Raw genomic sequence first — 27,227 nt, 5'->3', positions numbered from 1 at the left:
GTATGTTAAACAATGCATAAACATATGAAAATCTTGCCTAAATACATATTATTTTTGCCACAAGGGCTAACATCCTAAGCAAATCATCATTTAAAACAAAACCCAATAAAAAATATTGACCTAAATAAGTTTTCCAACTCCCATTTGAGAAAATCCCAACTATGAACATAAAACCCCCCAAAAACATAATCTAAGGATCAAAATCAGTGAAAAATAGTTAAAGATTAACTTAGAGATGTTTATGGAATGTAAAATACTTGAAATTAGTTGGGTTTTGATGTTGAAGCATTAAAATAGGGGTTTGGGAGAAGATGGGAGACGTTTAGAACAAATGTCCCACGAAATGCCCTTTAAAAAGCTGATTTGAAAATTTTCGCTAGTATCTCGCTGGTTAGCTTCCTGTGAAAATTTTGCTGGTAAGCCTTACTCACGAAACAGACGCGAAACTTTCTGTCCAAAGCTGAGAAACTTGAGAATTGGACCCTTTAACTCATGACTGAACTTACACATGAAATAAGTGACGAAAACACCCAGAAAACATATAATGCTCCCCCATGTGCAGGATTGTCACGAAGTAATAACTCGGTAAGTCCGAGGTCGAATCCACAGGGAAAAGGGAATTGATTAGCAGACCACAAGACAATAAAACTAAAATAATAACGTTTAATTGAAGAGATTTTTGATAGTTTAGTAAAAGTAATTTAAATTGAGAGAAAATAACAATATATTAAGATGCTAAGGTTTAGGGATCCACACAACACATATAAATCAAAGGATTATACAGAACTAAACACTTTTCTAGATGAGTAAAACAATAAAAAATATGAAAATATAAGCATTAAAACCAATAAATAATTGTTAAGAACATACTAATAAACGGTTGGGTTTCACCCCTTGCCTTAGCAAGGCTTCTAGCAAGCCATAACACAAATAAAACTGTAAAAACTGTAAAGAAATTTTAAGAAAACCTAAATTATATTCTACAGAAGCTCTCTCTGAATTTTTCCCTAAAGAGCTTTTAAATAGGTCATGGAATCCTATTATAAGTTGAATTTCCGTTTAGAGAAAATCTCAGGTTTTTAGGCTTCATTTAATCGACGTTTTTGGCCCATATAACTTCATAATTCGGCCTTTTGGTAAACTACAAAGTTGTAGCCCTTTATGTTAGCTTTCCATCCCAACTTGAATCATCTTGATTGGACATCTGAGCCGAAAGTTATGCTCCAAATACTAACTGGTGTGCAAGCTGGAACCCTAATCCGAATTGGACTTGGATTAGGTGCAAATTTCCTTTGATTCCTTGCCCCAATTGGACTTGAATTTAATTGGGTTGGCCTTCTTTGACTTCATCATGGTCCTTGTAAAATTAAAGTCCATTAGCTTTCTTCTTTGCACAAATCCACTTATGTAATTTCATTATCCTATAAAAGACAAATTCACACATTAAAATTCAATTAAGCACAAAATTGATTATTCAACATTATTCCAAAATCAACTATAAAATGCATGAATTAACTCAAAATAAGTATGATAATGCTTTCTAATAATGATACAAATATGCAAAATTAAGCTATTATCAGTAAGCCTTACTCATGAAACAGTCGCGAAACTCTCTGTCCAAAGCTGAGAAACTTGAGAATTGGACCCTTTAACTCATAACTGAACTTACACACGAAATAAGTGATGAAAACACCCAGAAAACATGTTTTTCACATAATAATAACTTGAAAAACTTTGAAAAACATGGGTGATACAAATTACTTTCAAAAGCAAACAAAAAGAACAAAAATCTTTTTAGTTTGATCCACATATGGTTGAGTACACACACATCACATTTGAACATGTACAATCGCATAAATGAAATAGACATTCATTGAACATTAGACTTGTGTGTTGTGTGTGTGTATTAAATGTGGAATAGTCCTTGGCCTAGAGTGAAGTTTCAATGATCAATTCAATCAAGTCATACACAACTGGTACTAAGTCAAGTGGTCTATCTCAATTATGAAAATGAACATATATGACCTCCCACAAGAAAATGATTACATATCTTTGAACCTTTTCATTTGGCTTCTTTACAAATCATAACATTTGATCATTTTTTAACAATACATCTCATTTTGAGATCGGTGCTTGAAATTTTTGATACTTCAATATTGAGAATAAGCCTTTGGCTTTTTTGAGCACCATACATTTCAATAAAAAGTCACTTTCCATTTTTCCTAGTCAAATACTAGTATGTACGATAGCTTTTGCAGCTCATTATATCTTTTCATTTTAAGATTTACATTTGATGAACTCTTTAAGCAAAAACATAAAAAGTGTGGGAAGATATATAGGCACAAGTCTATGCATGTATCAAAACCAACAAAACTATTGACCAATCATTCATAACAAACTTGAAGATCAATTTACAACAGTCACACATAGATTTCAAGATTTTTCCCACAAAGATAGATGTGCATACATAACAAGCTAAACTCGTAAATGCACTATGCCATTAGTACAAAGGTACTAAGCCAAACTCACATGTGAAATGTGCTCAAATATATACGATCAAAATTTTTGAATTTTTCACTTTTTATGTGGTTTTGGATTTTTACTCACACAAAACAAAAGCAATAAAGTAAGATAAAAAAACAAAAACACAAACAATGCATATATAAAGAGATGCAAGAGGCACAAATGCATGATAATGAAGCATCTAATGCATGAAAGGTCCTACAAAGATCAAAAAAATTAGATCAAGGACCAAAAGAGCATAAGCTCAACTATAGGAACACTTCCTCATCCAAACAGAATGATTGTTTGGAATGAGTGTCCCATGAGAAGTGAGACGAGGGTTGGAAGAAGGAGAATCGAAGATGCAGATAGACAAGGAGATAAAAACATTAAAAACTTTCTTCAACAACTTACCATTTTCCATCAAATTCGGTTTAGCTTGCACAATACAACTTCCAAAATGCTTAAGTTTCTCTTTTCTTTTTATTCTTTTAAGAGCTTGAAACTTAGAGCAATGAGGTTTTAGATGACCAAAGGCATTACAATGGTGACAAACAATGTGTTTAGGTCCACTAGGCCTTTTGGGAAGGGATCTAACAACATGAGTTTGTTCTCTCTTTAACTTTGGACATTGAGGTCTTATATGACCAATCACACCATATTGGTGGCAATTAGGAACAAATTTAGATCCACTAAATTCCCTAGGATGGGACCTAAACAGAGGCTTAGGTTTAAGAGCCTTTCTCTCCACTTTTTCATTTCTTTTGTGTGGAGGAATGTACACCGATTTGTCCTTTGAGGTAGAACACACAATGGCACAAAATCGGGTACCACAATATAATTGCAACAAATATTTTCATCCTTATTAGCAATAGGTTTAGCAATCAAACACTTGGCATGCACCTTAAGAGATTCATTTTCACATTTAAGATCATTAACAAGTTTGTTAGGCAAAACAAGTTTAGCATCCAAGTTCATATTTAAACATTCAAATTCTTTCAGCTTTTCAAGAGAATTTTCAGCAAGCTTCTTATACTTTTCAACCAATTTATTGGATTCATTGAGCTTAGCAATCAAATTATCATTTTCACAACGAAACTTGCTCAAATTCTTATGAAGCTTCTTAGTTCCTATCTTCACGAGTTTGATGTTAAGAATATCAACACACCCAATGATTCATGTAACATGTCATCACAATCAAGAGGATTAACACTCAAAGAGGCATTTTTACAAACACATGGCATGTCACACTCACAAACATCCATAAAATGCATACAAAACACTATCCATGGCAAAACACAAAAGGGGTCAAGGATCACACTTAGGTAATGAAACCAAAATAAGTGTACCTGCTATGATACCAATTGAAAGCTTGATTATGTGTTAAAACACAAGAGCTGTTTAGACCCCGAAGGTAAATCAAGTGATAAAAGGATAAGTATAATATAACAAATAAACATAAGATCAAGTAAATATGTTGTAAAACATATGAGCAACTTGATCAAACACAAAACAGTCACATGGAAATGACCACATTGATCATGTAGCAAAGCAAATGATTATCCGAACATGCAACCAATAAAGCACAATAACACAAGGATAAATGCATGTCAAACACATAAACAAGATGCGATGAGAGTAACAAAGCATAGATACTAAACATAACTCAAAGCACCATAAAACAATGAGAAAACAAGCATAATGTAAAGCAAACAAAACAAGGTTTTCTCATAAAAGATGTCTGCTCCCCCTTGGTATATGCATCTCCCCTATAGCTTTCTCCCCCTACAAATGTGCACTAGGTAGAATTTCTCCCCCTAAGAATGTGCACATGAGTCATATAGAAATGACGATACACACCAGTATACTCTCTAGTATACTTTACAACTAGTTTTTGTTGGCTTTAATTCCGTGTCAAATTTGATTGTAATATTGTTCAATCTTATGTACCTTGTATTTTATGTGGGATTTATTTGTAAAGGTTGTGTATGAGAGAGAGTGTGTGAAGACTCAAGGCAATTGAAGACTAAAGCTGTTTTCGTAGGTAGCTCGCAAGTAAGCTTCCCGCGAAGTGAAGCATGTACCCTACACATGACTGGAATGCAAAGAGTCAGGACAGGATGTAGATAGCTGGATTTCGCGAGTGTCTCGCAAGTAAGGCCTTCCCGCGAGATACCCGTGAAACATTCTGTTTTGCTAAACTGTCATATCTAATACACATTATCTGTACCCACACTATATATACCATCATTACCCACAGATGTTGAGGAGTGCTTCTGAGAGAAAACCTTAACCACAAACCTTGAGAGTTAAAGATTGTTATACCTACATTTTTCTACACAATCCATTGTGGTTTTTCCTCAACTCCTACTTCTCCATTTCCATATCCTTGAGAGATTAATAGCTCAAACACTTACCACACCCTTTTAAAGTGTCGAATGAGGTTTTGGTGCTGCTGGGATGCATTGGAAGAAGCCAAGTTTTGGCAGATGCAATCGGACGTATTGCGGGACCTGGAGAGCTAGACAAGACACAGTTCCGAAAAGCCTTGTTGGAGTAGGAGCTTGGAGGGCTTAGGTGCATTGGGTAAATTAGGCTTGGAGGGTCTCTTGCTACTCGTGTATCCCGACTAATTGTCTAGTGGAACGATTTACCGCTTGAAGGGCAGTGGAAAGGTTTTACGCCAAGTACTTAGGTTTCCTCTTCAATAACACATTGGCATGTTATCTTGTGTTTGCATTCTTTTTCCCTACTCTTCTAGCTTTCATATTTCTGCTATGTTTTATTGATTATGGCTTAGAGTAGTTATATTGTTTATCCACTTGCATTTACTTTATTCCGCACTTGGTATAAGTTAGAGTAAAATCAATCGAGCCGTAATTTTTAATTTAGGGGTCTAAACAGCTCTTGTGTTTTAACACATTTTCAAGCTTTCAGATTTGCATCTTTATTAGAAATAGATCTGAATTTTTCTTAATCAAAAAACAGATCTACATCTTTCTTAGATGTAGATATGAATTTTTCTTCAAAATAAATAGATCTACATCTTCCTTAGATGCAAATCTTAATTTTTCTCAAATCAAAAACTGATTTGTATCTTTCTTAGATACAGATCTGATTTTTAAACATATGCAGATTTTGAAACTAAGAAAAAGATTATGCATGATTGTGTTTATGGTTGTTTGTTTCATTTTAATTCATGATATTATGCATGATTATGTCTACCCAATTTTCATATTTCAAGGCTTCTTCCACCTTCTTTGGTTCAAATTGAGCAAGGTAGCAATGATACGTCACATGATTCACACTATAGCTAGGTCCTCTTCTTAAACAAAGGCCCTCATCCAAATCTCCAATTATATTACTTTTGGGATGATTTAGACTTACTCTTGACGATGGTTTCTTTGAAGTAGAAAGCTCATCATCACAAGAAATTGTAGGATGGACTTTCGGTGGAGTGAGTGGGCTTGATGGCACTTGGGTTAATCTAGTTTCCCTTCTTGATGTGGTAGGAATAGTTTCTTTTTTCGGCGATTTTCTCTCAACATCATCACTTTGTGAAGAGTTATCGTCGTCATCATTCTTCTTAAGGCTTGAAGCTTCTCCACCTTCATCAACACTCTTTTTCGGGATGGCATCATCTATGATCACATTTATTGACTCCATGACCATCTTGGTGCGCTTGTTGTAGACTCTATATGCACAGCTATTCATGGAGTACCCAAGAAAAATTCCTTCATCACTCTTTGCATCGAACTTCCCAAGACTTTCCCTATCATTGAGGATGAAACATTTACTACCAAACACCCGGAAGTATTTCACCTTGGGCTTCTTTTCCTTCCATATCTCATATGATGTTTTCTTTGTTCCCACTCGAAAGAAGATTCTATTCCCAATATGGCATGAAGTATTCATTGCTTCAACCAAATTTTTTTTAGGAACATCCTTGTTAAGAAGCATTACTCTTGCCACTCTTGTATCACACGATTCTTCGTTTCGACGACCCCATTTTGTTATGGAGTTTTTGGGGTCGAGAATTCCTTCTTAATTCCATCCTCATTGCAAAATGCTTCAAACTTTGCATTCTCGAATTCCTTCCCATGATCACTTCTTATTTTGATGATAGGAACTCCCATTTCATTTTGAAGCTTTTTGCAAAGTTTCTCCATCTTCTCACATGCTTCTAACTTTTCTCTAAGGAATTCCACCCAAGAGTATCTTGAGAAATCATCAACCACGATGTACTTTTTTCCACCCATGCTTTCCGTTCTCGTTGGACCCATTAAGTCAACATGGAAGAACTCCAATGGTCAAGATGTGGCAACAATATTCACCTTGGGATGGCTTGATTTAGTTTGTTTTCCCAATTTGACATAGGCCACAAACATTTTTCTTAATCTTTCCGAACTTTGGTAAACCAATCACGGCTTCATGCTTGGAAACCTTTGCCACTTGCTTATAATTAGCATGACCAAAACGTTGGTGCCATAACTCCAACAGATTGACACAGGCACTCCGGCATGAGACATTTAGCTTGGGAACCACACCATAGCAGTTGTCAGTGGTTCTAAGTCCCTTCAAGACTTGCACACCTTCTTCAATAAGAATTATGCACCCTTTCTTGGAAAATTGGACCAGAAAGTCCTCATCACAGATTTGGGTGATGCTCAGCAAGTTTGCCTTCTACCCTTTGATGTATAAAACATTGGTCAACAAAGGATGTCCCAAAATGTCAATAGTTCCCTTTCCAAGGACTTGTGAGTGGCTACCATCCCCAAACGACACATGGCCATCTTCCTTTTCTTTAAGGCTTTTGAAAAGAGATTTATCACCGGTCATGTGCTTTGAGCACCCACTGTCAAGATATCACAAACACAAGTTAAACACTTTTAATGTGGTATGAACAAAAAGACAAGCATGTGATAAATATTCTTGTTTTTCAAAACAAGACTCATCTTGTTTTACATTTTGCTTGGATGAATGAAGCTTGCTTTTTAAACCATCAAGCTTATTACACAAGTGTCTATTCCTCCTCTTATATTTTTCAATCAAGGAATTAGACTCACATAAACTATTATGAAGCATATGATTTCTATGCTCTAAACATTTCAGCATGTGTATGAAAATTCTAGCATGTTTCTTTGATTTTAATAACTCTAAGAGCTCATTACTAGGACAATCTCCAAAGATGCTCATAGAGTCATTATCACAAAAACATGAACCACAATTCATGTTAGCTTTTTCCATTGTCATGTCCATAGCAAGGAGGGGTCTATGATCACACAAGAATAATGAAATCCAACAAAGTGTACCCGCTCTGATACCAATTGAAAGCTTAAATTAATATGAAACATTAGAGCTTGTTTAGACCCCAAATTAAAAATGACTACTTAATTGCTTTTACCATAACTTATCAAAGTGCTAAATAAGAGTAAATATGTGCAATATATCAATAACTCTACTCTAAGCCATATCCAACTGCAATGAATTATAAAATGAAAGCTTAAAGAGTAGTGAAGAGAGATGCAAATACAAGATAACACCAAGATGTGTTATCGAAGAGGAAACCGAAGAACTCAGTGAAAAACCTCTTCGCAACCCTCCAAGTCGAATTCGATCCACTAGAGAATAAAGTCGGAGTATACGAATAACAAAAAAACCCTCTAAGCCTAGTCTACTCCATGTACTTGAGCCCTCCAAGCTCCTGCTTCCTACGGACTTTTTGGAGTCTTGTCTTCTCAAGGTTTCCCAATCCCATAATTCAGCTCATCGCACCCGCCACTAAATGGCTCCTAACAATGCTTCCCAACAGTACCAAAACCTCACTTAACACTCAAATTGGGTGTAGTAAGTGTTTGGGTTAAGAACCTCTCAAGGATGTAGAGATGAAGAGGTAAGAATAGAGGAAAACCAAAAGAAAATGTGTAGATGATTGTAGGCATAACAATCTCTAACTCTCAAGTGTTTTTACTAGGATTTTCTCTCTGAAAAACACTCTTTACAATTCGTGGGTAATGAGAGTATATATAGAGTGGGTAAAGAATTTGGTAAAGCAATTTAACTTTTTGCTAAATAGAGTGTTTTGCAGGTACCTCACGAGATGGCCGTTCTTGCGAAGTTCATGCGAAATGACAAGCTGACATGACTCTTCAGCTTCTAGTCATTTGCTTTACACATAGCCTTTTGGCGGGTTGCTTCCTCGTGAGCTTCTCACGAGGTAGTCACAAATTTGCACTAATTCATCTTTAACGCTTGATTCTTCACCAATCTCTCATACTCATCTCTTACAAATAAACCCCCCTTACAAATAAACCCACATAAATACAAGGAAATGATTGAAAAAATTACAATTAAATTTGGCACGGAAAAAAAAGCCAACAAAGACTAATTGGAAATCACAACTTTACAATTTGCATTTACAACATATATATAAACTTTCAAGGGAAATTAAACATTTTTAAACGGAGTGACCGGTTAAGACCTCAAATCATCTAAAGTACAGGAAAAAAAAAATTGTCATATCCTTATTCTGTTAGCTATGTAGACATTGAGCCTAGATGTTAATAGAAGCTCATTTTTGAAATTTCATTAACCAATGCACTCTCACAAGAAATTTATTTCATTGAGAATTATAACATGACAACTTTTAAGTTTAATGCCAGCGAGCCAATCCCTCTAAATCTCATTACCGTATTGCCAAATCTTATTGCCATCTAATTGCGATTATATAGCGCTAATCTGATTGCAATTATATAGCACTGTGCGACAATGAAAAAACCACTAAATGTCTTGTTTGAATCATCCCAGAAATGTCAACTCCTTAACCCTTCTTTTTTTTTTTTTTTTTTTTTTTGAGAAACCTCTTTAACCCATTTAATTATGTAAGATGCTAAAACTACTACCAACTTTACTATAAAATGTAATTGATATTACATCAAAACAATAAATAATTTTCTTAATTACATTTTTTGTTGTGTTTAAAAGATGCATCATTTTGTAAAGCCTATATACTAAAATTTACAGCTACTACAATTTTTTTTAACTTAAAAAAAAAAAAAATACAGTTGCTGTAATATCACTATAATTTTTATTAAAAAAATTGTAAATAAGCTGCTTGGACGTCAGCTTCAACATAACCATCAAGATGTGAGAGTTTGACTCATTGTTGATTTATATGTAAAGGGATGGGTATTTTTTTATATGTAAGGGGATGGGTATTTTCTTTAGGTTTGGCTTACCTCTAGTATTTTTTTATTTAGAGGTCTCCTTTTGTTTTAAATAAACGATGATAAGTAATAGTGGATTTTAATCTTCATATTTTATTTAGTTAATGAATAATATGACAATTTCTCATTAAAACAAAAGGAGATTTTAATTAAAAAGGTACTAGAGGTAAGCTAAACCTATTAGGTTTAATTTCATTTACACCAAATCTTTGAATACTGAAAACAAAAAAGACCCACCTACAAAGTAGAGACAAAATCTGAACTGGAAGAGCAAATATTGTGGTTCCTTAAATAATGAAACAAATATGACAATTCAATAAATGCTAGACGAACTAAATTACGATGTATAAATGTATAGATGAGAGTGGCATGTGTGAACTAAGCCAAACTAATGATATCCCAGCGTCTTGGTAAAGGTTAGAAATTAAAAACTCGGTGTTGGCGTTTTCTTCTGCGGCGTTTTTTATCTTGTTTAAATGGATCCACCCAGTTCTTATCCTCCTCAACAGCTTGATTCCATCGCTCTTTAAACATTTGAAGCTCCCACGTTGATTGCCTCCTAATCTGCTTAATCCATCATGAATGTGAAATTCAATAAGTTCATTTAATTACAGTAGAAAAAAGAAATGCTTCCTAATGTCATTTAGATTAAATAATATCCAAATGCAAACCACATGCTTGATGAACATACTTTTGGACTTCAAATTTAAACACACACACACAAGCATACTTGTTACCAATGTATAAGATAATATTTTGATAATCCAAGTGACATCTAGAGAAAATACGACCCAGTTGCAACAGGAAGGTCATGGAAAATAAACTAATCACATTAAACTATGGGAATAGAATCCTAGTCCAGATTATGCCTCGGCAATCAGTTAAGTCAATTATTTTTGTTGTTCTGCCTGCAAACTGGATACATATGCAAGGCAGGGAGGTAACTTATGGCATTAGTTGTATGTAAGTAGATTTTAGTTCCACAATTCTCACCTCTGTTCGCACATCAAAAGCTGTAGCACCATGTCTCTGAAAATCAAGATGGAAAATCAGCACAAAAAGGACAAAATTTAAGTATAAATATATGGATAAAGGGAAGTGATGAGTTGCTTTTAAGGAAATAAACCTTACCTTAGTCAACTCCTCAGGGTTCGAGGGCTGAAAAAGGAAAGAAGTGTTTATAATGATGAAAGAAGAAGAGCACAACTACTACAACAATAACAGAAAAAATATGATAATTTTCTGTCATTAAACAAATTTAATTACTTGGGAAAAACAAATATGCACAAGTTTACAAGACCACGCTGAAAACAGTTACAACCCCATGATACTCATTTACATTTAAAGCCTGTAAACAGATTTAGTTCATCTAATAGCCAATTACCGAAAACTTCCATTCTAGTCATGTGCCAACCCATTGAATGAAAAAACTTAACAAACCAACTTGCAAATTTTTAGACAAGCAGTTGTCTTTCTTTTTTGGAAACAGAAACACTTTAATTTTTATGTTTCAAAAGTAAAGAACTAGCAACAAGAAAATGGGAGAAAAGGCAAAGCAAGACCTTTTTCGCAGGCAGTCCACTCCCACCCAAAGTTTGTATGCCCTTATGAACAATGTATTCACTATCAACAACTCCCACCTTCCTAGTGCGGTCCCCCTGTAAAATGCCATATTTACACATTATCCATGGCTAATGCAACATGTTATGTAGTGAACAATTTTAATGTCCCTAGCATGGTTAGAGGGAGAACGGGAAAAAAAGAAACAAAAAAGGATAATAAGTCATTGAGCACATATGTAAAATAGGCTTGACACCAGCTGGTTAAACCTCTTCACGTATATCATTCAGATAACATCAGCAAACAGAAAACTGACTCTCAACTCAAAGATGAAAGAGAAAAGGGGAGAGGCTGACACTGGTATGTTTATTCATTTTGCTTTTAATAATAATAATAAAAAAAAAAATCTCTTCCATATTGACCACAATTTTATTACCATAAGGTTTTTCTCACATGCTTCTAAAAAGCAAGAAACATACATACAACAGTCAACTGTATCATCATCAGGCTTTATAGCAGTGGTCAATGCAAGATAGTAAGATACCTATTAAAGGTGAATGGAGATTTCTGGGGGAAAAAAAAAAGGCATTTGTTCTTCATACATGGATTTGGAGTATGAAGTAACCTAATAATAGCAATCGCTAGTAGTAAAAAACAGACTAAGACACTAAAACTGCTGAATTTTAGCTAACAGAATATAAGTAATTGATTACAGTTGGAAATTGAGGGAATTAATGGGGAAAAATTCATCATATCAGAGGTCTTAAACTTTGTGCACACAGAATATAAGTTACTCTCACCTGTGCACAATACCCAAGTTTCATGTCCATTCCCCATCCATGGACAAGATCATTCTGAAAAAGAAAAGAAAAAAAAATGCAACTCTGTGATCAGTTATTATAATTATACCGAAAAAACTGGAACTTTCTGTGGTAGTGCTGCTCTCACAATATAGATGACCACTCCGAAAGGCATAAATTAAAATTTTTTTAAATGTTTTTTTTTATTTTAAAAATCAACAACAAATAGATTCACTTTATTAAACAGCAAATGAAAACCTAAAGCTTAAAAATAAAAATAAAAAACAAACAAACAAACTGTAATTTTGTGTCAACCTAAACTACCAATTAACAAAGGTCATCTTCTCTCAAGAGGATGAGGCTGTGAGATCTTTCACAATCACATCACCTCCAAGACCAAGTCAATGTGCTACAAGTATCCACATTGATAAATTCAAATGGCTATAAATCATTTGACAAACTAACTAATATATGCAAAACAAACATGACATGAAATAATTACCATCTATCTCTCCCTTTCCTCTACTCTTGACATTTCTTTCCCTTGGAAACCCGTGTGGCGTTCAAAGGTCCCTCTTAGGGTTGCTTTCTTCTCGTGGACTGCCTCATTAGGTAAGATTTTGACTACTTTCATTTATGGTATAGAGTGTCACAGTTGTTGATTGGTGCTATATGTGTAAAAAAAGTGAGGAATCAGTGAATCACCTTCTCCTTCATTGTCCTATTGCTTATGATTTATGGTCTATGGTATGGGCCCTTTTTGGTCTTCAATGGGTTATGCCACATGGTGTCTTTGATTTATTTTTGAGTTGGCAAGGTTCCTTCGGTGGGCATCGGAGCATTGATTTATGGAGGGCTGTCCCTCATTGTGTCCTATGGTGTATTTGGTGAGAGCGGAACTCAAGATGTTTCAAAGGGAAGGAGTGGTCTACTTCAGATCTTAAATCTCTTCTTCTTCATACCTTGCTAGAGTGGAGTTCTTCCTTTAATCTTTTCCCTTGTTCTAATTTTTTAGTAATGCTTGATCTTTGTAATTTATGTGTTTGATGTACTGTTTTCCTTGTTCACCACCAGTGTACCTGGGCTTCTTTTTAATACAATTCCGTTATTTATCAAAAAAAAAAAAAAGTACCATCATTCATGAACATATGATAGTAGTCAGTTTGAATGTGGAAGTATACAATATTCAACAAGGAGAAGCAAAATGATGTAGCACAAGGCTTAATAAAACTCCAAATAAAATCTGAAGCCTTCAGTCCAGAACCCTTGAATCTACTAAATGACATACACTAGAGAAGAAATTACATATTGTGAAACTTTACAAACAAACAGTGTATATATCCCCAAAATTAAATAGAAATTCAACTATTATGCCATAATTTGAGGATTAGTGTGCATGTGCAAGGTACACTTGTTCTGTACCAATTACCCATTAATAAGCACTCAAGCATTATCACTGCTATTTACCTCATCAAAGTATTCAAATTTCTAATAAAAATGCCTTAACACATGGGACACTTTCAACCAAATGCAGTTCGATGGATTGATCCTTTTTTTTCTTTTTTAATAAATGATAGTTTGATAGATTAAATTGTATACAATTAAGGAAATACAATAGCAGGTTTAGTTGCTAAAACCTCTTGGTGTTAAACTAAAGGCCTAAAATCAAATCTTTCCTACATTACATGCTGAAAGCCTGAAACACAAACCAAATTTTCTTGAATAATTTTTTTTTTTTTTTCAGTATTTTCTTGAATAATTTTTCAAAGATGTTAAGCTTAAGTTATAGTATTTCTGAATAGATTAGTATATGCTACCTGTATAAGATGCCACGTGCAATGCCAAGCAGATCTTGAAAACACAGGAGCCATGCCTTCAACAAATCTACAGTGAATATAGACAATCAAAATAAGAGCTCTTCTCATCCCATTAAGTTAAACAGAAGATAGCTATAAGCTGGTTTGAGATTTTTAACAGACTTGAACCCAAAGATAGCTTCTAAGCTCAAACGTGTTGTCCGTAACTATGACACAGCGGATAAGATTTCTCCTTTCTGAATCTCAAGAGACGTACTTAAATTAGTTAAATTATAAAAAAAGGCATGGAGGAAAAACTTATTTATTTTGAAAAAATGTATATAGGAACCACTAATAAGAGATTGACATGTGGAAAATCTATTATTGTCTAACACCATTAAAGAAGTGGGTTTTTCAGAAGGAGAAGCCCTTTGGCAATTGTATTTATCTAGCTCAACGAATCTGGAAAATCTAATAGGGAGACTCAGTCTCTCTACTCAAAACATTTGGAACAATAGTCCTCTCTCTCTCTCTCTCTCTCTCTCTCTCTCTCTGTGTCACACACACACATTCATTTTTATGAAAGTGGATTGAGATAATCAGATTGCCAAAATTGACATTGATCTTAGGCTTTATGCAAATGTTGCGTATGTAAGATCCATATTAAGAACCTTATATATAGGAACTGCTAAAGGTAAAGCATAACTAAGTGCCTTGATTTCATGCATTCTGTATAAAAGAAGACCCCCCCCCCCCCCCCCCCCACCTCTCCCTATGATCCCCCCCACCCCTCTCCCCCTTCCACCACCATCACTGCCTCATCCATTTTATTCCCACCTTAACCCCCCGCCCCCCCCCTCCTCTTTTCTCCTTCCCAGCCTTGCCAGCCCAATTTCCTTATGCCCCTCTCTTTTGGCTGAACCCATTTGGCCAATCCCAACAACCATGTCCTATCTCCACAACTGTTAAAAACATTCACCACCTTTCAGACACTAACCCGCCACCAACCCCCACCAATCCCTCTGTATCCAACCACTCATCGCCCCTATCTACAAAGCTTCCTACTCATTCTCTACCCCTCGCTGCCAAGCCTTTTCCTAAACCTGAGGTGCTTGAGGGGAAATCACATGTTTTTCAGATAGATTCAAAAACTTTTTCTTTGGTTTTTGATGGTGGCAGATTTGATTCTTTTTCCATTACTGAACGCCAGGGTATCTTTCATGGTTCTATTCGTATGGGTCGTTTGGGCTTGGACTGGATTATTGCATGCTTATCCGAATCAAGCCATTGGGATTTTAGGAAAAACATTTTTAGGGAGAGCTCTAAGAATTTGGAGATTACCAGTAGATCAAATAAGGGCGGCTTGTTTGTAGAAATCTCTGAATATTGTAATGGAACAAGATGGGGCTGCTTGTGAGTTTCGGAGGGTGTAAGAAGGCTGGTTGGGCTCTTCTTCATTTGCATTTACGTGAGTATTTCTTGGGAAAAACTACTTCTAGGCCGGGGAAAGAGGCGGTGGCTGGTGGTGGGGCGAGCTTTAATTCCACCGGCAATCTAAGGCCTAAAGGTTGGCAAAATATTAATGAGCAAAACACAGAATCAGGAAGAGGTTTAAATTTTAAGCAGTTTCCAAAATTAACAGGTAATTTCAAACAGAAGGAGAGATTTGGGGGATTTGATTTTTAAAAAAAGTCAAATGAATCTGCTCTTTTTAATTCTAGCCAGCCTACACGTGCTTTTAAAGTTAAATGGACTCAAGCCCATTTTTCTTTAAAAATATCAGCTGATTTGGCAGGTGCTGAAAAGCGTAAGTGGTTTGGGCTGAGAAAGTCAGGCCCAGAGTGGAACAAGAAATAGAAAGGCCACAACCCATGAGTCCTGTCATTTTGAGTGGGCCTATCCCAGAGTTTCAAGCCCAACCCATGAGCTCTGTTTCAATAGCTCATCAAGTGGATGAGGTTTTGGGGCCCAATGGGTTCAAGTCTAACTCGTGGGATGTGGGTGAAGGGTCAAGCGATCAGGCAAAGGTGTCGAAGGGCTTTCTGAGTGCAGGGACAGCCTTGGGCGTGGGTTTGAAGGGGTCTACATGTGCCGAAAAGCTTGTGGATCTGCCTTCAAGTGAGCCGACGAGCGCTAGTAATGGTAAGGGTCTGGTTTTGGTTCAAGAGGTGACACCAAGTGTCGGGAATCTTGTTGGTATGGTTTCAGAGGGGCCACCGAGGGCCAGCGCAACCTCTGGTCTAGTTTCCGATGTCAAAAGGCAAATTGAGCTTAAAGTTCCCTCTCCGTTGAAGATAATCCAAGCGTTGATGTTGTTTGTCGTTTCTCCGGCAAAATCAGTGGGTGAGGAGTTGGTTGACATGCTTCGATGCAATAATTTAATGAAGCTTTGGTTTTGTTTGCAGAGGAGTGTGCAACAGATGGTGGTTTTCCGGTGGAGATTTCAGACCCATTGGTTTGGGTGAAAAGGATGATCAAGGGTTTTGGCAAGTATGTGGGTTTTTCTATTGACTCTTGTGAGAGTCAGTGCATTGTTTTTTTCACAAAACTGGAGAAAGTTTGGGAAGAAAAAATTGCAGTTGTCAATTCTAGTAGGACAGGGAACAAAAGTAAGAAAAGGTATGAGGGAATTAAGGAGTTTAGTCTCTTCCATTAATTATGATAAGAAGGCTGGTACAAACTCTAAAGGTAGTTTGAAATCCATTGGGTTGGGCTCAGATCAGTATCCATGAATTTAAAAATCCTATCTTGGAATGTGAGGGGTTTAAATAATTTTCATAAGAGGGTTATTGTGAAAATTTTGCTTAAGGAGTGGAAGGGTGATGTTATTTGTTTACAGGAACCTGGACAGTACAGGCTCTACCATTGTGAAAAGTTTATGGGGCAGCCCATTTGTAGATTGGGCAGTTTTGGATGCAATTCATACTGCTGGGGGTATTTGGTTGGCATGGGATAGGAGGTTGTTTGAGAAAGTTGATCATTTTGTTGGAAGATTTTCTGTTTCTGTTTTGTTGAAGGGAGTGGTAGACGGTTTTGAATGGGTGTGTTCGGGGGTGTACGGTCCATCTGATGATAGTGCTAGGAATGATATGTGGGTGGAACTTGATTCTATAAGATTGCGGTGGAGTTCAGCTTGGTGTTTGATTGGTGATTTTATCATCATCAGATATCCGGTAGAGAGGCTTGGTTGTAACTCTTTTAGCTTAGCCATGTTTAAATTCTCTGACTTTATTGAGAAACACAATCTAGTTGATCTGCCTTTGGAGGGAGGTGATTACACCTGGTTTCGTGATTCTAATAATCCTTCCATGTCCAGAATTGATAGGGCTCTGATTTCAGTTGACTGGGAGGATCATTTTTTGGATGTGACACAGAAGTCTCTTCCTCGGGGATCATTGTCATATTTTAGTGGAGGCAAGAGGTATGTTAAGGGGGAAGAGTGCTTTCAAATTTGAAAATATGTGGCTGAAAGTGGAGGGTTTTATGGATCAAGTTCGGCAGTGGTGGAGGGGTTATCACTTTGTGGGACCTCCAAGTTATGTTTTAGCTTGTAAATTGAAGGCTTTGAAAGGTGATTTGAAGCATTTGAATAAGCATGTGCTTGGGGATGTGGCTTTTAGAAAGAAATGTCTTTTGACTGAGCTGTTGGAGCTTGATATGAGAGAAAAGCTGCAAGTTTTGTCTCTAGAAGATAGATCTAGAAGAACTGTGACCAAAGTTGATATCAAGCATTTAACTTCTTTGGAGGAAATTTCTTGGATGCAAAAAAATCCAAGGCCTTTTTCATAAAAGGGGGATAATAATACTCGGTTTTTCCATAGGTTGGCTAACTCACATAGGCAAACCAATCAAATTAGGGGAGTGGAGGTTTAGGGTGTGCTTTATGAGGATGATAGGGAGGTTCAAGCACAGGTGGTGAAATTTTATAAGAATCTATATCAAGAGCCTGAATCTTGGAGACCTACCATTGATGGCCTGGAATTTGCTTGCTTGGATGAATCTGAGAGACTATCTTTAGAGAGGGAGTTTGATAAGGAGGAGAGTCTTGCAGTTTTAAAGGAAGCTGAATGTGATAAGGTACCTGGGCCAAATGGTTTTACTATGGGTTTTTTCCAAAAATGTTGGGAGTGTGGTAGAAGATGTTATAAATGGCTTTTTTTGTGGATTTTCATAGAACTTGCATCTTTGAAAAATCCCTTAATGCCACTTTCTTATGTCTGATTCCTAAGAAGATCAATGCTATTAACGTTAAGGACTTTCGTCCTATTAGCCTTGTGGGTAGTTTGTATAAGCTACTATCAAAAGTGTTGGCACATAGGCTTCGTTATGTTTTGGATAAACTTATATCTAATTCTCATAATTCTTGTGTTGGGGGGAGACATTCTTGATTCCATTCTCATTGCTAATGAATGTTTGGATAGTAGAATGAAGAGTGATTGTCAAGTTGGATATTTAGAAGGCTTATGATCATGTGAATTGGGATGCTTTGTTTTATCTCATGGAAAGGATGGGTTTTGGAGAGAAGTGGGGGAGGTGGATGAAGTTTTGCGTTTCTACAATCCGATTTTCAGTTCTTGTTAATGGCTCTCCAATGGGTTTTTTTGGTAGTCCTCGAGGCCTTCACCAAGGGGACTCTTTGTCTCCTCTTCTTTTCCTGTTGGTGATGGAAGTTTTGAGTAGGCTGTTGAAAAGAACAAAAGAGGGAGGCCTTATTAGGGTTTTTCAAGCGAATTCCCATTCACAAGGAGGTTTGCATATTTCTCATCTTCTTTTTGCCGATGACACTATCCTTTTTTGTGATGCAACTAGGGAACAACTTTTATATATTTGAATGGTGATGATTTTCTTTGAGGCTATCACAGGCTTGAAAGTTAATATTGGTAAGAGTGAGATTGTTCCAGTGGGGGTGGTAGGGAGCTTGGATACTCTGGCTGGTGTCTTAGGTTGCAATGTTGGTAGGCTGCCCATGATTTACTTGGGTATGCCTCTTGGAGCTCATTTAAAGGATCCATCAATTTGGAATCCTATTATAGAAAAAATGGAGAAGAAGCTTTCTAGTTTGAAACATTTATATTTGTCAAAAGGGGGTAGATTAACTTTATTGAAAAGTACCCTTTCAAGCCTTCCCACCTATTTCTTATCCTTGTTTACTATCCCTCCAGCTGTGGCAAATAGATTAGAAAAGATACAGAGAAATTTCCTATGGGGGAGTTCTGAGGAAGCTTTCAAATATCCACTTGTTGCTTGGAATAAGGTGTGTTGGCCAGTTGAAACAGGAGGTTTGGGGATAAGGAGGTTTGGGTTGTTTAATCAAGCCTTGCATGGAAAATGGTTATGGCATTTTGGAAGTGAAACCAATCATTTATAGCATTAGGTTATAGCTACCAAGTATGGAGAGTCTAGTGGAGGTTGGTGCACTAGAGTTAGTAGAGGTGCTCAGGGATATGGAATGTGGAAGAAGATTAGGAAAGGTGCTGAGAATTTCTTTGGTCATGTGTTGTATGTGGTAGAAGAGGGTCTTCGTATTCGATTCTGGTATGATCTTTGGTGTGGGCACATTCCCTTAAAGGATCTTTACCCTGATCTTTTCTCTTGTGCTATAGGTAAAGAAGCTTGGATTTCTGAGTTGATTAGTATTTCACCGATGGTGGTAGTAGGAGTTGGAATATTTAGTTCCACAGGGCTCCTGATGATTGAGAGGAGGAGAGAATGTTTGCATTTTACGAGCTTATGTATTCCAAAATGCCTAGGGGTGAGGGGACTGATAGTTTGTTTTGGAAGTTAACCCCAAATGGTGTTTTTGATATGCGCTATTTTTATAATTCATTATCTGCTCCTCCTACCTTTCCTTTCCCGTGGAAATGTATTTGGAGTAGTAAGGCACCTAAAAGAGTTCTTTCATTTTATGGACTGCAGCTCGAGATAGTATTCTTACTATTGACAACCTTGTAAAAAGGAACTTGTCTTTGGTTAATTGGTGTTGCTTGTGCCATTGCAATGGAGAAAAAGTGGATCATCTTTTACTTCATTGCAAGTTCACACACACCTTATGGAGTGAAGTGTTTTTGATGTTTGGTTTGCAATGGGTGATGCCAAGGACGGTTGTTTCTCTTCTTTTTGCATGGGAGAATAGTTTGGGGTTACACACTTCTTTGGTCTAGAATATGGTTTCAGCTTGTTTGATGTGGCTAATTTGGAGGGAACGAAATACCCACACTTTTGAGGACATTGAGAAATCTGTGGATTTTTTGAAGTTTTTGCTAGTTGGAACTTTGTTTGGGTGGTCTCGTACTTGGGGTTTAACACAAAGTATTTCCATTTTTGATTTCGTGCATTCTATCTCTGTTTGATTTTTTTGTATTTGTTTCTAGTACATTCTATTCATCATCATGAACATGACGTATTTTTTTTAATGAAGATATCTATTACCTATCAAAAAATAAACTAAGTGCCTTAATACTGCCTCCAATGACCTCTAAAACATAACTGTAAACTAGGATTGAAAAGTGTTATAATCCTAGTGTCCCACATGGACTCAATGTACGCTTAACCATGAGTATATAAGTTCTTAGGCACCCTCTCCTTGCAAGCCAATTTTCAAGGGTTAGTACTACCCATGGGTTTGTATCAATAAGCCCCATTCATTGAACAAGTACTAACCAAATTAATCAATTATTGCATTTCATTTCAACCCAAATTTATCGAACAAGGAGATATTCAATGTAATCTAAAGTTCCTTTTTTCTAATATAAAAATATAATTACGAGGTACTATGGATATCAACCCTATTTATTACTTCTTTGGTGATGGAAACGAAAATTAAAATAAATTAACAAATTTCAGATTAAGCAACACGTAGAAAAGATAAATGTACCAGTATGATAACTTACCCAGTGTTCCTAGATTCTTGCAATTTCTATATTTGATTTGTTGACCCCTTGTACACTCCTTGTGTACTAGGGTGTTCCTTTTTTATATCAATAAAACTTATTACTTATCAAAAAATAATAATAATAATAACTTACCCAGTACATGGTGGCCCCTCACTGGCATCTGAACATTTCACACTGCCTCTGCTGTCATAGACTCTCCTGTAAGCATTACAAGGATTAGGATGTAGATCCCTTTTTTTTTTATAAAGGTTAATTCATTAAAAAAGCTCAGAAGCGTAACAATGGATTAGGATGTAGATTCCTATGAATAATTCTTAAAAGATCACACTATTTACCTATGAAACTTCTTTGTCCTAGCACGAATGGTAATTCTATGATGTATATCTGTAGAATTTGGGTCCAAAGCTGGCTGAGATATCTCCAGTCCTTCTCTTTTCACAATATCCAGGTACCTGGAAAATAAAAGCCAAAATCAAATTGTTCTCTATGAAGAGAATACGAGCCTGCCAATAAGTAATAGATAAAGCCTAATTGATCACAACTAGAAACCAAGAATACACACACAAAACCCTTCTGTGCCACTGCCCAAAGAAAAAATGGTTTACTAAGCAACATTTCTTAAACTAATCAACTAGCCCTTATTAACTTATTATCATATGTTTATAGGGTTTAATAGGAGCAAAGTAACTGCAATGAATTGAAAATCATACAGTTGATTTCCTTCCTTGTATAGTAAAGAGAACTAGAGAAATCGAACGGGAAAACAATCAGATACTAAAATTTTTAATATAAGAAGGTATCTTTCATGGGTTGCAAAAATATATGAGAGAAATTTGGAAGAGGATATAACCAAATATATACTAAACAAGCCTTAGTGTAGATTTAACTATACATAAGATCAGATCAACTACTGTTGAAAATACCCTTCAGAAAATACCCTTACAAAATAAAAGTCCTACCCACCGAGATCTTTAATTTTAACTTGAACCATAATTATGCAGGTCATATACTATCACAATAATAACCATTACACTTAATTTGACTTAATTATCTAAACAACACTTGAATTACAGAGGCATACAACTTCAAAAAATGCCCTACAAGCCCATGTAGTGTACCTTTCTGGGTTAAAATGATCAACCCCCAAATCTTCATCCCAAAGAAATATGTAATCATAAATTGACACAACATCTGGATGTAGAAAGCGCTTTGCAAACCACCTGAAAAGAGGGGAAAAATAAGAAAAACCAACAAATAAGGCAGGAATAACTTTAACACACATTAACTGACGTCAATAGTAGGACTGGCAAATTAATAAGTTCACCTAGGAACCAATTTTTTTTTTCTTTTTTTATAAGTAAGTTCACCTAGGACCAATTTTATATTCATATTCATTAGATAATCCAAGTCACAGTCCATCCCCCAGAGTAATAAGTTATCCGGCTGTTAAATTTGAGGAATAAAGACAACAATTTAAATTATAATAAAAAGTAATATATACATATATATATATATATATATATATATCACAAGTTGGTTGCTTAATGCATTCTCTTTCAAAACCAGTCCCAACTGTTGAGTTGAGGGTTGCATCATCTAGACAGCCAACTGTACAAAACCTGTTGTTTAAACTCCTATATTGCTCACATAACCTAAAGGATTTATTTTCCTAGAGAAAATTATGCGTTAAATTGAATCCTGGCTCATTAGAAGATCTATAATTAAAATATTTTGTTACAAAATCTCATCCAACAGAAGATAAAAATATCCAATAACTAACAATTAAAGCCACAATTTATGTTACAATTCCAGCTTACCACTTTGTTTGATTCTGAGCAACTATGTGTATCGCCTTATTATTCCAGTCAAGATCCCACCACCCATCCAATTTGCCATCATAATGGAATAGAATAATAGTAAAATTCTCTGGAAGAAACTGAATTTAATGAAATTAGGTATAGAATTTCATTGGATAGCAGCATTAATATCAAAAAGAGAAAATGTATTACCTTCTGCACAATAGCATTGACATTACGCTTTTGCTTAATACCAACTGGCATTGCCAGCAAGCTACGACTTCTATAACCATTTTCCTGTAATTCCATGGCCACCATGTCACTAGAAATAATTATCTGATTCTTTTGCATTATTAACACATCCTGCAACAAGACTAACAAGTCTACTGATATTCTAATATCATCCAACAGTTTTTCTACAGCCAGAAAAGTACGCGCACATTTTAGAAAGAAGTTTGGAAACCAATGTTATCATAGGATAAGAATCTAACCTTTGACCGTGAACTACTTGTTGACCATAGAGGCCTTAGCTCCAAATCTGACCTAGCTTGAATTATACCATGAGGCAAACCACCCAAACTTCTGGATCCCAAATGAGATTCCTAGAAAGAACATCAAAACACGGTAGATTGATCATCAAGATGCAGAACATATATCCATTTTCCAATATAACTCATCCAACCCATGGAGGTACTAAATCAACTTGGCAATTCCAATAATTTATAAATCAAGGTTGACAAATTAAATGTAATTAACAATAACTACTGAGGTTCCTACTAAAAAGGTTTATGAGCAAACAAGCAAATAAATGAATAACAAACTTGACAAGGTAAATGCTAATACTATAGTACTTACCTTAATGGTGTCAAAAGGAATAAATTTTCCTTCCATCTGATAAAGAGAGGAAAAAAGTCAGCAGACAAATAATTAGGACAATAACAAAAGATTAACTTAAGAATCACCATAAAGTAAAAAGGGAATGGAGAAATCAAATATAAGAATGAAGATTTTGCAAGCCCTATGGTGATCTACCAACAAAAAGAAGTTATGGAAAGCCAACTAGCAACAGATGATAGCTAAACACTAGCACAGTTTGCAAATTGAATGTTATGGGCAAAATTCAAACTCAAATTAATAAGTATATAGTTTTGGTTTATTTATTTCCTCTGAACCACTAGGCATTTTTTCATTGAAGCACTCAAATGCAAGAATGTTATCATGTGAATTGGTGAATAAAAAAAAGTATTAAACAAGCTGAATTTGACCAGGAGAAGGTCAGCAACTAGACATCTAATTGACAGGTTCACGGTACCTCTGTCTGCTGATACTGATAATTTGTGATTCTATACACAATGAACAACGTAACTGTACACACAACTCCCATAAACGGCAGCTGCTTCATCTTGAACCCACATTTTCCCTACACAAGCATCATAACTTTAGGAGCTCTAAAAACATCGATCTTATCCCTAAAACAAGAGACAGGTTCTTATAAACCTCTGTCTTCCAAACTACTATCAATTTTTTAATTATAAGAAGCAAAGACAAGAAGAAAGCCATACCCCATCAGACAAGGCATTCCGTTTCTTAAACAGCCATTTCCATGACTTCAATGACTTCATAGACGACCAAGCTTCTACTTAGTTCTCATAAAACTGCAATGAAAGCATGTAACGGAGAGACTAGTATCAGAAATGATCCCAAGAAAATGCCAATAATAACTTCAGGAAACTCCCATATTTGAATAAAAAGTCGAATGCCAAATAAACAAACAAAATTCCCACTCGACCATGGCCTTAACCATTCAGCTTGTTGATTTTCCCTTCTTTTTCTTTCTAACCCCAAAACCAAACAACAAAATTAAATAAATAAATAAAAATTCATAATATTATTCCTTACTTTTAGTTTAAGTTTAGTTTTATCAGAAGCCAAACATGACCCAGAAAACTCCACTAAAATCTTATAGAGTGCATGCATAAAATGCAATTGTTGTATCTGTGCACCAACGCGCGTGCAAGAATGTAGAAAAGAGATTCTGTGTTAGTATGAAAACTAGTAAAAGATAAAAACAAAACATACCCAGAATGCTGTTACGCTTCTGATGTGAAATCTAAACCCCATTAATTCCAAAACCAACCAAATTACCAAAGCTTCATATTCTATTAATAATCCAACAAAAAAAAACCACCACAACAAATAATCTGCACCTAAACCATCCAATAAACACACACACAAATAGAAGCCAATCTGGAAAAGAAAATGACGTGAACTACCCCGCTGGAGTAAAAAAAAATTTCCCCGCAAATTTTCTTTTCCCCAGAAAAATGCAAAAAAAAACAAAAAACAAAAAACGATTTTTTTGACCAATTCCATTAGATCTAATAACTGAAAGTCTGACACTTTCTTTGTCCCGATTTATTAGAAGAAGCAAAATCTATCTAAAAAATACCCAAACCCCACGAAATAACAGCATGGTTGGTATATAATAATAACAATAAAAAATTAAAAGGTTTGAGAGTCCCAGCTACAACATTTCTAATAAATAAATAAAAGGCACACCCTTTTTAATTTGATCAAACAGGTTCATGTGGATCTTGTTGTTAATTGTGAGTGAGGCCCAGAACAGAAACAGCTAGAAAATAAGTAGAGGAGATTAACATTAGATCACAAACCTTGAAGATGCTGGCCGTCTGATTAAACAACAAAGAGAGAGAGAGAGAGAGAGAGAGAGAGAGAGAGAGAGATTGAAATTGGAATTGGAAAGGGGGTACATGTAACGATGTTTTATTTTTTTGCCTCGCCGACCACTGTAGAGTTGTAAACAGAGAAACCAAAAACGACACACCTCTCTCTACTAGGCAATAGGCAAAATGAATATGAATGGTATTATACAAAGACAAACAGGAGCGTGTTGTTATTTTTATTTTTTTAAACAAAAATAGGGTGTAGCTAGGTTATACATATCCTTTTTTTGTTTTTATGCAGCCAACCTTTTTTGATGCCCACTAATAAACTCTTGTTGGTAACGAGACTCAATCAAAAGTGGGCTAAATAAAATGTCCTAACCTTGCCAACTAAGTCAAGCCCATTGAAGGTGTTGTTATATAGAGTTTTTTTTTTTTTTAATAACATTATATAGAGTTATTATTATAGAGAAAAGTGGGATCCCAATCCTATGTTGCTTTATAGAGATGTTTTTATTATGCACAGCGGCAAATAACAACAGCTATTGTGTTCATAAAAAAAAATAAATAAATAACTGTGCCGTTTTCTTAACAAAAAAAAAAAAAAAAACACCACTGCACAAGCTTGGTACGTTAGTTATTTTATAAGAATAAGTTCAAGTTTTTTTTTTTTTTTTTTTTTTTGAAACCGGAACCAATATCATTAATTTAGAAAACTAGAATCCAAATACAAAGCATCCATAGTAGGAGGAGGATCCTCCTCCAGCCAAACAATTTCATTGTCAAGTAATCTAGCAAACCTAGCCAAAGAATGAGCCACACCATTAGCACTACGCCTAATACAAATATAAGAGATGGACTTGAAACCTGCAGCCAAGCACCAGATGTCTTCGTAGATTAAACCAAGTCGTGATAGGTCTGGTTGGGCCTGAGAAATCATCTTCATCACCAAAGCATTATCGCCTTCCAGTATTATCTCTGTGAATCCCGCATCAATGGCGAACTCAAGTGCTTTACGGCACGCCATCACTTCCACCTCCTCACTGTCACGCACAGCTCCTCCCCGAACTGCTAAAGCAGCCATGACTTCACCCTTTTCATTCCTAATCACTGCCCCATAACCCGACGCAGCACCCTCATCAAAACATGCACCGTCAAAGTTCAGCTTGAATAACGTTTCTGGTGGAGGCTGCCATGTCTACTGTGCTGGAATATAATTCGGAATAGGCACATGCAAAGAATCTTGTGCAGCCGTATACTCCTTCAAATAGTCAACAGCACGTTGGGCTGATCTTGAGGGATGCTGGAAAACACCTCCATGAATAACCGTATTCCTCTGGTGCCATATCAGCCAACAAGTAATCCAGAACAAATTCCATTCCTCCTCAGAAAGCTTCACCAGAAGACCTGTGACCAACTGCAAGAAATCGGTCTGTGCTGTACAAGATTTTTGAAGTCTACCTAAGCTCCCAGCCCAAACATCTTGCGCCGCCCCATAACTCCAAAGAACATGCAGAACCGTTTCAGCCTCTTGTTGACAGAGACAACAACGTGCATTCTCCATCACCCTTCTTCGAATAAGATTATCTTGTGTGGGCAGAATATTAAGACAAGCCCTCCAAGAAAAAATCTTTATCTTGCTTGGAACAGCTGCTTTCCACAAACGTGACCAAAGGAACCCAAGTGCTCTGTGCTCTGAAGCCTCCCCAACATTTAACTCATCCTTCCTTAATTGCTTTGCCACAAAATACCCAGACCGGACTGTATATCTGCCTCTTTTTGCAAAAGACCATACAACCACATCCTGAACAACCCGCCTACTTAAAGGAACTTGAAGTATTGCTTCCGCATCAAATTGGTGAAACATGGCCATAATTCATCCTCTATCCCATTGATGAGTCTGCCAATCAACTAAATCAGAAACTCTCCATTCCCAAATTTCCTCCTCTGGTTGAAACAATATTTTTTTT

The 27,227-nt window shown here is 36.0% G+C and overlaps 1 protein-coding gene across 4 annotated transcripts; it reads right to left on the bottom strand.

The window, feature by feature from the left end:
- Positions 1-9,991: 9,991 nt before the first annotated feature.
- Positions 9,992-25,457, bottom strand: LOC126725892 (uncharacterized). Of its 4 annotated transcripts, none has more exons than XM_050430903.1 (16): positions 25,246-25,454; positions 24,136-24,228; positions 23,886-23,993; positions 23,429-23,464; positions 23,065-23,175; positions 22,787-22,936; positions 22,595-22,713; positions 21,896-21,997; positions 21,113-21,229; positions 20,910-20,975; positions 13,906-13,972; positions 12,089-12,142; positions 11,291-11,386; positions 10,860-10,886; positions 10,722-10,757; positions 9,992-10,292 (listed from the first exon to the last, which is right to left on the bottom strand). In XM_050430903.1, exons 2-16 carry the CDS (start codon positions 24,193-24,195, stop codon positions 10,146-10,148), a joined length of 1,296 nt encoding a protein of 431 aa, XP_050286860.1. In that variant the 5' UTR covers positions 24,196-24,228; positions 25,246-25,454; the 3' UTR covers positions 9,992-10,145. The 4 variants fall into 4 exon arrangements, with proteins under 4 accessions (XP_050286860.1, XP_050286863.1, XP_050286861.1 ...); XM_050430906.1 differs by having other exon boundaries at positions 22,787-22,870; positions 25,246-25,451; XM_050430904.1 differs by lacking the exon at positions 25,246-25,454 and adding an exon at positions 25,133-25,153.
- Between the last annotated feature and the right edge of the window lie 1,770 nt (positions 25,458-27,227).

This window comes from Quercus robur, chromosome 5 (genome assembly GCF_932294415.1).
Source record: "Quercus robur chromosome 5, dhQueRobu3.1, whole genome shotgun sequence".
NCBI lineage: Eukaryota > Viridiplantae > Streptophyta > Magnoliopsida > Fagales > Fagaceae > Quercus > Quercus robur.
The sequence above is the reverse complement of the archived record's forward strand: the minus strand, read 5'-3'. Positions and strand labels throughout refer to the sequence as shown.